The 12015-nt window shown below is 40.3% G+C and overlaps 1 protein-coding gene across 3 annotated transcripts in view; it reads right to left on the reverse strand.

Annotated features, from left to right (window-relative positions):
- Window positions 1–11783, reverse strand: part of Cdc16 (cell division cycle 16) — a 43240-nt gene extending 31457 nt beyond the window's left edge. For all 3 annotated transcript variants that reach the window (XM_045146278.1, XM_004663430.3, XR_006636316.1), the window contains exons 1-9: window positions 11598–11783; window positions 10173–10227; window positions 9986–10083; window positions 6191–6229; window positions 5172–5312; window positions 3156–3315; window positions 1741–1832; window positions 1125–1258; window positions 214–293 (exon numbers count right to left, since the gene is read on the reverse strand). In XM_045146278.1, coding sequence (XP_045002213.1) covers window positions 214–293; window positions 1125–1258; window positions 1741–1832; window positions 3156–3315; window positions 5172–5312; window positions 6191–6229; window positions 9986–10083; window positions 10173–10227; window positions 11598–11645 — 847 coding nt within the window. In that variant the 5' untranslated portion in view covers window positions 11646–11783. The remainder of the gene's footprint in view (window positions 1–213; window positions 294–1124; window positions 1259–1740; window positions 1833–3155; window positions 3316–5171; window positions 5313–6190; window positions 6230–9985; window positions 10084–10172; window positions 10228–11597) is intronic.
- Between the last annotated feature and the right edge of the window lie 232 nt (window positions 11784–12015).

The following is a 12015-nucleotide window of genomic DNA, read 5'->3' on the forward strand; positions in this document are numbered from 1 at the left end:
TGGACCAGGGATATAACTCAGTGATAGAATATTTCTTAGCATATTGGAAAACCTGGGCTTAATCTCTAAGACCAGAAAAACACAAAAAAGAATTTTTTCTACAGTTAGAGAGACTTTAGAAGGAAGGAGAGGGTATAAAAAGCTCCTGTCCATGAGAAAGCAAGGGGAATTAAATTAATTCCTACAGATTTTAGTTGAAAAGAAAACACTTACCATTTGCTTTATTTAGCTCCACAAGGGTCCCTATATGTACAGGTAAACAATTTGCATGGAAGGGATCTTTTTCCATTACTCTGAAAGTTAAAGCAACACATTATGTTAAAAAGGGGAATGGAATGGAACTCAATTGTAGAGCACTTGCCTAGAATGTGAAAGGCCCTTAGTTCAACTTCTAGTACTACTAGACAGATAATAGATAGGGAGATAGACATACATACAGATAGACAGACAACTGCCTTATTTGGAAGAAATAATAATAAGCATTAGCACATTTATTCACTTTAAATTTTTATTATTTTTTTTTCCAAGGAAGGGTCTTACTCTAGTCCAGGCTGACCGAGAACTCACTCTGTAGTTCCAGGCTAGCCTTGAACTCTAAATCAACAAAATGTAATATACAGTCCAACTAGTTAAAAGGATAAATATATGAAATATTCAATATTATTTACTCACTAAAATTTGGGGGATTTCAAATATTTTAAATAAATCCAAAGACCTGTAACAGTTAGAATGTGAAATTTAACTTACAGCAAAACTGATAGGTAGGAGAGATGGTTTAGCTAGTAAGTATTCAAGGGTCAGCATCTGGTATCCACAGGAATATATTAGACTCCATGGTAATAAAGGATGAATTAATGTGCTAAAATATTTTCGACCTATTAAAAACTATCAAGATTGGGAAGATGGGCATTATATATCTCCCAAGTAACTGTAGTAAGCCTATATACATAACAACAAACTTACATCTGTAAACTGCTCTTTCAATAGAGAAGAACTCTATTTTCAATCCTCTGCAATGGTAAGGTAACATAAACTATCATCAACAATTCCGGACTACCAGAAGGTGAATCACACAGGTATAAACTGAGCTACATGCCCTACACAAATACTGTGGGTATACTTACGCAGAAGTTAGCTTGTAACACATCTTAAAGTCACAGTTATAATAGTGTCTCTCAGCTAAAGACACTACTACATCCAGATTCTCTTGCAACCCATCTATAGACTCAGGGATGGCAGTTTCACTAGGCTTATTGTACTGAAACACAGAGAAATTCAAACATATACTCAACAAGCAGTAACAGCAAAAGATGGACTCAATCCATGTTTTGGCCAAGTGCTGAAAACATTTGGACACAAGTTAACCCCTGGTGACTTCATCAACTTCAAGTTCCATTAACTCTCCTAACAGTAAGTTTTTCCTTTAAATTTCACCATAAATTCCATGATAGGAAATAATTCACATAGAAGTTATGGGACCATGTGAAAAAATTCATTTTCATACATTATCACCCCATTTATTTGGTTATTCAATCTTTTAGTATAAGGAATATTTGTGAGTACAGATATTTTAGGAGTATTTTTTAGAAATCATTTCATATACCTAAATAATCTAACTACTCTTGCACATGTGCTAAATTAATTTAAAGATTTTTTTTATTTAATAAAAGAATATAGGAAAATTTAATAAAAAAAATAAGATGTTTGCATAAAACAAAAACTAGCTGAGCCTTTCCTTACCTTTTTTAACTTGTTCTCAAATAGAAACCGTAGCAATTCCTGCTCCTCAGCACCAAGATTGCCAAGAGGCAGTGAGTCGAGAAGTTCTTTTTCTTAAAAATGGTGAGAGAAATAAAAGAAAGTCCTTATAATATTTATGGGGGAAAAATGGCACCTAAAAATACCCTCCCATAAATAAATCAATTCAGGGGAAAACAATGGATGAAAATATTGAATGTTAACCTGGGGTTCCCAGTGGGAGGTTTGGGCCAAGAGGCCTCCAGAGAATTCCTATCACCCAGACAAAATAAAACTACATGCCTGATGCTAGGGACATAGTATGAATCACTCATGTCATGTGTGGCTACAGGGATGGCATAGCAGTTAAGGTGTTTGCCTGCAAAGCCAAAGGACCCTGGTTCAATTCTCCAGGACCCACGTTAGCCAGATGTACAAGGTGGCGCATGTGTCTGGAGTTCATCTGCACTGGCTGGAGGCCCTGGAGCGCCCATTCTCTTTCTCTCCCTCTTTCTGTCTGTCAAATAAATACATAAAAATTAAAAAAAAAAAAGAAAGAAAGAAAATGTCTTGTGCACAGAAGGGGTTGGTTAGGGTCTTCAGCCTCCACTGCTAGACGCCAGCAGCAATTTCCCACCACTCTTTCTGTTCTAAAATCATGGCAAAGTGTTGACACTGTCAATGACCCCAATAGTTAAGAGCACTGTGTTAGTCTAAAATATGTTTGAACCCCATTACTACAACTTCATCTTCTCTCTTTTACTTATTTGTGTGCATGTGTTTGTGTATGGGTGCAACAGGGTTTCTTGCTGCTACAAACAAATGCCCATCTAGCTTAATGTGGGTGGCTAGGGAACTGAACCTAAGTTGGCAGGTTTTGCAAGCAAGTGCATTGAACTATTGAGGCATCTCCTCAGCCTTCCTCAGTTCTCTTGATTACCTACTCCACTTCACTGGCAACAAACCTTGTCAGTGGTTCTTAGTGCCTGGGATACATTCAAATCATCTGACAGCTTTAAGCCATCTGATCTCAGGGACTCACCTCTAGAAAAGATGATTGAACTGGTTTGAAGTTGGAAACTGAACACAAAAGTCCTGGAGATTTAATGTTTGATTAGGATGAGAATCACTGAACCTGATTCTAAATCTTGGTTTAACACTACCTCAAATTGCTTCTAATAATGGATTTCATGGCTTCACAACCCCTAAGAATTATGTTGGCAAAAAGCACTGCACAACACTGTGCTTTGCAATGTAATTCACATTTGAAAACAGTACAGAAATTAGTAGGTCTAAGCCTGCACGTATCCTGCTCTTGATTACACAGATTTCAGAAAAGAGGGTAAGTTGAAGTTTCACCATGTTTAATGAATAAAAATATTTTTTAAAAAAGGCAGAGATCAGGTTAATCTCCCAACCTTCTTGTGCAGTCAACATGTGGTGTGATGTCAAAAGATCAAATGCTTCAAAACAGTAGACGTCAAGCTTCAAAGCCTCTTTGTAGCTGTAGGTAGCTAAGGTCCGGTTATCTAGTGCATCATAGATTTTCCCTCGTAGAAGACAAATAGAACTCTTTATCTGTTGAGAAAATATAAGTCATATATTAAGTAAAAATTTTAAACTTTTTTTTGATCAAAAGATAAATATAATCAAAATGCTGGGATGCTCTTACTATGTCTGAGATGTTCTTACTATGAGACAGTTGAGCCCAGCCCAACTGTTAGCAGTTTAAATTAACAAAGACACAATAGCAAGGCAAACCTTTAATCTCAGCAGGAATGGTGGCTCACTTCTGTAATGCCAGCACTTGGGAGGCTGAGTGAGAAAGATTGTGAGTTTGAGGTCAGTCTGAGTGACATTGAGTCTGACACTAGCCTGAGATATCTGGTGAGTTGATCTCAAAAATTAAATAAATGCTTTAGTCTACATTCTTTGGATTCTGATGAGTTTATTTCAACAAATCTTTACTCAATGAGAGGTCTTAGTGAATATTAGACACTGGCAGCAAGGGAGCTTCTGGTCACAGATCAGGAATGTGGCTAGGAGAAACCCAGAGACCAGAGTTCAAATTCTGAACCTGACACTTACATATTTTTCTGGATGATGATTTAACCTGACTGGGACTTAATTTACTTTCCTTACCTGTGAAAAGGGGGAAACAGGGCTGGATAGATGGTTCAGTGGTTAAGGCACTTGCCTACAAAGCCTAAGGACCCATGTTTGACACCCCAGACCCCACATAAGCCAGACATACAAGATGACACAGTGGCTGGAGGCCTGGGTGCTTCAATATATTCTCTCTCTCTCTGACACACACACACATATAAAAAGGGGAAAAGACATCTTGTAATATTCCTAAATTTTTAAGGTAAAAAAGAGTAACCAAGTACCAGCTCCCTCATTTTATAAACAATAAATGGCAAGACATGTAGATTTGCCAGTAACAGACAAGGAGAACAAGTTCTCATGAATAATAAAAATGTCTGGTTTTTTTTTTGTTTGTTTGTTTGTTTGAGGTAGGGTCTCACTCTAGCCCAGGCTGACCTGGAATTCACTATGGAGTCTCAGAGTGGCCTCGAACTCATGGCAATCCTCCTACCTCTGCCTCCCAAGTACTGGGATTAAAGGCGTGTGCCACCACACCTGGCCAATAAAAATGTTTTAAGATCTGTCATGGTGACGGTTGCATAGTTCTATCATATACTAAAAACCACTGGACTGTACACTTTAAATGGGCTAACTGACTGCATGGTGTGTGAATTATATCTCAATAAAATGCTAAAGAGAATAACAATCCATGCTGGGTATGGTGACACATACCTTTAACCCCAGCACAGGTGGAGGTAGGAGGATTGCTGTGTGTTCAAGGCCAGCCTGAGATTACAGAGTGAGTTCCAGGTCAGCCTGGGTTAGAATGAGACCCTACCTCAAAAAAAAAAAAAAAAAAAAAAACACAAAAAAGAATAACAATTCAGTAACCTATGGATACATTAAGTTACATATCTCTATTGCAAATTCACAGAGATATGTATGTAAGTAGGTAAATTGAAACACACCAAACAATACAACAATGTGCTATCAAATAAGTAACACTAAAATTAACCACTCTCCTAGAAATAATTTAAACAAATAAAGATCTCTTTGGGTAGGTCCAAAACACAGAAAGAAGGGCAAGATAGTTCCACCTATTGTGTATAGATGAAAGTATTGAGTTTGAGAAGTGATGCAGCCTCAAAAGACATCACTGGGGCTTCCAACTGAAGCTCAATCAAAAATGTCTCATTTGTTGAGCAAGTCAACATGGTGAGTAAGTATATGGGCAACCATACTTATCTGAATACAAGATACATAAAAAGAAGGTAATTTATTTTTGCCATGTAATGTGGGTATTTCTAACATTGATATTACTAAAGCATGCTAGCAATATTACTTACTGAGGACTCTGACATTTCCCAGTCAGTGGAAGAGTCTTTCAAGCCACTTTCTTCCTTCAAGTATTTTTCAAAGAGCCTTCTGTTGATTGGTTCCTCCATATCAAGAATATCAAGAGCCTGCTGGTGCTCCTTTGCAGCATACTAGGTAGAAAACAAAAGAACCATCAGCCACAAGACTTCTAGCTTTTTTTCTTGGTTTTTCAAGGTAGGGTCACTCTAACTCAGGCTGACCTAGAATTCACTATGGAGTCTCAGGGTGGCCTTGAACCCATGGCAATCCTCTTACCTTTGCCTCCCAAGTGCTGGGAATAAAGGCATGCACCTTCACACCCGGCAGGTGACTTCTGGATATTTAGCTTCTAATTTTTAAAAATAATTTTAAGACAGGGACTCATATAGCCCAAGCTGTCCTCAAGCTTGCAATGTAGCCAAGGATGACCTTGAACTTCTAATCCTTCTGCCCTCACCTCCCAAGTGCTAGGATTACAGGTGTGTACCACCACACCCAGTTTATTTTTTTACTTTTTAATTTGAGACCCCAAGATTTTTAAAAGATAATCAATATTTTGTTTTGACTTATTTATTTGAGAGAGAGAAACAGACTGGAAGAGAGAGAGAGAATAGGCACACCAGGGCCTCCAGCCACTGCAAACAAACTCCAGACACCTTGTGTACCAGACTTATGTGGGTCCTGGGGAGTCAAACCTGAGTCCTCTGGCTTTGCAGGCAAGCGCCTTAACTACTAAGCCATCTCTCTAACGCAAGAATAATAAATATTTTATCCAATCCTTTGTTTAAATGTCTAAAGTACAAACTTCATTCATGCATATCAGCTTTTTATAAAGGAAGGATAAATATTTTATTAGCAAATAATACTAAAGAAAAAGACATTCCTTATGAAATACTAAATAACTAGCCAAGCTCCAGGCTTGAGGGCCAAAACTGCCATACACTCACAAGGGTTGCACAAGTTTCACACAATCAAACATTCACCAAAATAAAAAGCTAAATACACTTACATGGCATCTAGCTGCAAGGTAACGGCAAGCTTCATACAACTAGAGAAGAAATTAGTCAAAAAGTCAATCCCATGTAACATGTACATATAATGCATAAAGTAATATGCACCTTCATTTTACAACTATAACAGTAAAAAAGCAGCCATTTTCATAATTTTCCTTTTAAAGAAAAAAAGTCTCTTTAGCTTATATTCACCAAGAATCTGTTGACCAGGCACTAAGAATTCAGAGATAAGGACTTACCTCAGAAGGTTACAGTAAGAAACCATAAGCATAGTATAATACATTATATTTATTTTTATGTTGTAAATAGCATCAGTAGAAGACCAGCATGAGAGGAAAGGAGCATGTGCAAGTTAGCAAAAAGCTGAACAGGCAGAGGAGTTCAATGTAAATATTTGTTGCATGTCCAGAAACTGAAAGATACTCAACACAACTAGAGGATAGGATGTATGTCTTGCTATTACTGGTGGATCTCAGGAACCCATGAATACAATTGATTTTATTCTATAGGCAGAGGGAAATCACTAGGTGGATGACATAATTACAGTGTTTTAGGAACACCTCATGTTGCAGGGAGGTTCACATTGCTGGCAGCAAACACCTGACCAAGAGCAGCTTATGGGGAAAAAAGGAAGGGGAGGAGGACTTATTTTGGCTTACAGACTCGAAGGAAAGCTCCATGATAGCAGGAGAAAATAATGGCATGTGAGCAGAGAGTGAACATGTCCTCCTGGCCAATATCAGATGGACAACAGCAACAGGAGAATGTGCCAAACACTAGCAACAGTAAATTGGCTAATACACCCCTAAGCCCGCCCCCAACAATACACTCCCTCCAGGAGGCTTTTATTCCCAAATTTCCATCAGCTGGGGATCTACCATTCAGAACACCTAAGTTTATAGGGTACATTTGAATCAAACCATCACATTCCACCCCGTCCCCCATAAACTGATAACTATATATGATGTAAAATCCAATGCATTAAAAGTCCCTATAGGTTTTGTTTTTTTTTGAGGTAGGATTTCACTCTAGCCAAGGCTGACCTGGAATTCACTATGTAGTCTCAGGGTGGCCTCGAACTCATGGCAATCCACCTACCTCTGCCTCCCAAGTGCTGGGATTAAAGGCATGTGCCACCACACCCGGCTAAATCCCCATAGTTTTTATCAATCCCAATGACGTTCAAATACCCTTGTAGTCCGTCTTTTAATGGAGCCATAATACAAAAAAAAAAAAAAAAAAGGCACAGAATAAACATTCATACTGCAAAAGATAGCACTGAGCATAGCAAAAAAATATTCAACTAATGCAAGAGTTAAACAGGGTGAACATCAAATTCTGTAGCTCCAAGTCCAACAACTCTAGTCAGTAACAAGTCTCCAACTCGATAATTCTAATCAGCAACAAATCTCTGGAGTTCCCATTCCGCCCCTCCAGCTAGGCTATTCACAGTCCCAGGAAAGTTCATCTGGTACTAAAAGCTCTCCTTGGCAGCCATCTCATAGTCCTAGCATCTCCACTGGGTCTCCACTGCAACCCATAGTTCATCCTCATGGCTCCACTGGGCCTCCATGCAGGTAATCCAACAAGCCTGCTTCACATTGCCCATGGCCATTTCCAAAATACAAAACTGTGTTGCAAATTCAATGATCCTCTCTTTCCTGCATTTGGTATACTCCATAATACCAGGTGGGCTACCAATTTGTTAATACAGTAGGGGATAAAGCAGACTTTGAAAAACAGTACACTCCTCTAGCATTCAGACCCCAACAAAGGGTCTCCATTCTTCCTGGTGTCCCAATGCAGGTCAGCTGGCCCAATCTCAAAGGTTGTAATCTCTCAAACAATTGCAGCTGAATGGGCAGAAGTTTCAGCCCAAAGATTTAATTTCTTTCTGTGTCATATCCCTGTGTTCACAACAATCCATTTCTATGCAATGCAACTCTATACAAGTTCCCAGGACACAGGCAAGCAGAATGCAGCAAGCTTCTCATGCAAACTATTTCTAGCCCAACCTAAGCAAAGCTCTTTCTCATCCTCACAAGCCAAACCTCAGAGTCCACAGTTCTTATTGCATTCAAGTCTTTCAACTCTGACCAGAAAAGTCCGTCAAGCTGTACTTACAGCACTACAATGCATCTCTTAGGCCAAGGTTTCAAATCATTCATATTCCTCCCACAAATCAGTTCCAAAAGGTCACAAGCCACATAGTCAGGTGTCGAACAGCAATGACCCCACTTTTTTTTTTTTTACTGTTGTAGTCAGGTTCACATTGCTGGCAGGAAACACCTGACCAACAACAGCTTATGGGGGGAGGGGAAGGTTTATTTTGGTATTTTGGCTTAAAGACTTGAGGGGAAGCTCCACGATGGCAGGGGAAAATGATAGCATGAGAGCACAGGGTAAACATCACCACCTGGCCAACATCAGATGGACAACAGCAACAGGAGTGTGTGCCAAACACTAGCAAGAGGAAAGTGGCTATAACACCCCTAAGCCTGCCCCCAACAATATACTGCCTCCAGGAGGTTTTAATTCCCAAATTTCCATCCGCTGGGGACCTAGCATTCAGAACACCTAAGTTTATGGGTGCTACCTGAATCAAACCACCGCACTTCCCTCGTGTTAAGTTTGTACTCAGTCATGGTGGGAGGAAAAAGAGTAAGAAAAAAGGAAAAAGGCTCTGTAATGGTTAATGTTGATGGTCAACTTGGCAGTATCTAGTATCATCTAGGACACTGGGCATGTCTGTGAGGAAACTTCTAGATTGGGTTATGGTAGAAAGACCTACTCTGAATATGGATGGCACCAGTGCATGGGCTTGGACCTTGAGTTAAGTGAAAAGAAGAAAACAATGCTGAGGGGATGGTACATTTGGTAAACTGCCACACAAACATGACCTAAGTTCAGACCCCACACACCCACATAAATGCTAGGTATGGTAATGTGGGCTTAAAATCTCAGCCCTTAGGAAGCAGAGACAGGAGGATCCCTGGGGCTAACTGCCTAACTAGTCTAGCTGAATTGGTGAGCTGCAGGGTGAGTAAAAGAGACCCTTCTCAAAAATATAAAGTGAAGAGTGACTGAGAAAAAAATCTGATTATCAACCTCTGGCCTCTAAACTAATATAAACATACATATACACACCTACATCACATACACAGGTATGTGCAGGAGAAAAAGACTATCAGCATTCATCTTCATCTGCTCCCTGCAGATAGAATATGGCAAGCTGCCTCAAGTTCTTGCTGCCATGATTTCCCTGGTATGGTGGACTATAACCTCCAACAATGATCCATAATAAACAAACCCTCCTTTTCTTAAGTTGCTCCCCCCCCCAAGGTATTTTGTTGCAACAAGGGAAAAGTAATTAATACATAGTTCAACCATAAAGTTAGACTGAAAGAATAGCTTGTGTGTCAAGGGAGATGGGATGGAATGCTAATGGTTTCAGAGCTACCAACACAATTTTCAATTCTGGCATGGCGGCATGCTCCTGTAATGCCAGCTATTAGGAAGATGAGGCAGGAGGATCACCTGAGCCTAAGCTCTCAAGACCAGCATTAATTACAACACACAATACTGAGAACTTAATGACTAGATAAGATGATCAAGTAAGGGAAAACAATGTCAGAGATTGGAAATAAGAAACTTTGTCTTCATATTCAAGAAAAATGTAATTCTTTTAAAGAACTTTAACACACAAATACAACATACACCTAAAATAAGACTCTAACAATTTTTTGGTACAATTTAGGAAGCTCTGAATGTCACAAAATTCCTATACTCACTTTGTCCAATTTGCGTGACCGAAGCGCATGGGCTGCTCTGTGATACTGCGCTGTGAGGTAAAGACACTGAGCCAACCAATAAATGTCCTGAGGTTCCTCTGAAGGGCAAAATTACAAAAGCAGTCAGAGATTCACTGAAAGATTTGTAAAGATTACTTAGACAAAAAAGTTAGCATTTGTCACTCACCATGAGAAAGAGAAGCTACTTTGTCTGCCCAAAACAGAGCACTTTGATATTGTTGCTACAAAAAAAAAAAAAAAAAATCAAGTGGTGATTGCACTGTTGTTCCCACACTTCTAGACAGAAATCTACTATTATAAAGCCATATAACAAATCGATATCTCACTGCAGAAAGTTTTGACATGTATTAAGGGGTCTATCAATGACTGATCTTATAGTTTGGCAAGGGTGAGTTCTGGTTCAATGATACACTGCTGTATTACAGTAAGGTTAGGGTTGGTTTTTTTTTTTTTGCTTTTTAATTTTATTTATTTATTTATTAGATTGAGAGAGAGAGGGGAGAATGGACACAACAGGGCCTCTAGCCACTGTAAACAAACTCCAGATGCATGTACCACCATGTGCATATGGCTTAGATAGGTACTGGGGAATCGAACCTGGGTCCTTAGGTTGCTCAGGAAATTGCCTTAACCACTAAGCCATCTCTCCAGCCTGTGGGTTATATTTTTTTATATACAGTTCATAGTGGAAAATTTAAAGAATGCATACACTGACAAAAATGTACCAGCAAGAATCTATAACAGTAAATAACTTCTGCAGTATCTAGTCATGAGCACTTCTAGTAGTGGCATTTATGGCACTTTGAATAAGCAATTAATGTGGAATTCAGGAGACAGCACTATATTCAAATACTTCATATTAAAACCCACAACATATACATTGTCTCCTCCTCTAGCCAAGTCTTAACAAAAATGAAGCTGACAACAGTAAGCCACTCAAAAGTTTGTCCTGACTAGTGTCAAGCCCTAATTATTACATCCATTCTTCAGGATACAACCAGAGCAGTTGGGCAGGATGGAATGCTTAAGGACCTGCAAATCTGCTCAGAACCAGCGTGCCCAGGATGAAAACCAGGCTCATCCCCGCTCTCTGCATGACAGTGCCAAATAAAAAGTAATCAAATGCATTTAATTCAATCAACTAGCCCTCCAGCGTGCTGACAACATCTGACGCTACATCACTTTGCATCAGTTCCGAATACTGGGTATTGAGAATGTTTGTTTCCGCTTTTCTCCGCTTCTTATTTACTGAGAGAACAGCATTGTAACAAAAGCTAAACGACATCACACTGACGTGGAATCCAGAAACTCGTCTTGAACACTCCTTGCTGTCCACTCGAGAGTAGTGCAGAGGTTGCATACGTTCTATCGGACGTTTAAGTAAGTCTTGACGGCGTGTTTATATCTTTACCGTATTCAGCCAAATAAGAAGCATAATCGATCCCCTCAGAAGCGTCCTACTGCCCTGTCAGATTCCAAGGCCAAACTGCAGCTCTCCTACCTTGTCCACTTCCCCTGGCCACGCGCGACCCAGACCACAGCCCGAGCCCTACACCCGAGGCCAGCTGCGTCCGAACATCCCGCCACTCACCTGGTCCAGGTACTGCCGGACGCGCTTCCGAAGCGGCTCCAGGTTCATGGCCGCGCGTCACGCCCTGCATCCGCCACTGTCTCTACCACCCGCGCACCTCCAGGTACCCCGCTGGACCAGGGACACAGACAGGGGCCAGGTGATCACGACTCCGCCGGGACCCCGCGCGCCACACAGCACTTCCGCCCTGGCAGACCCCGCCCCGGAAGTCTTCAGCCAAAGTGTCTTCTCCGGCGCGGCGCGCTGCTCCGAAGCCACAGGTTCCGTGGTGTTCCCAGGGTGTCAGCGGTGGGCGTGCATCTTTTCTGGTGGTGCCCGGGTTGGACTGCTAGCATTATGTAATTCATTCTGGAAGGGAATCTGGAAGCTTGAATGTTAGAAGGAGAGGAGCAATAGATACTTCCTTTTTTTTTTTTTT

Source organism: Jaculus jaculus, chromosome 3, assembly GCF_020740685.1.
Source record: "Jaculus jaculus isolate mJacJac1 chromosome 3, mJacJac1.mat.Y.cur, whole genome shotgun sequence".
Classification (NCBI taxonomy): domain Eukaryota; kingdom Metazoa; phylum Chordata; class Mammalia; order Rodentia; family Dipodidae; genus Jaculus; species Jaculus jaculus.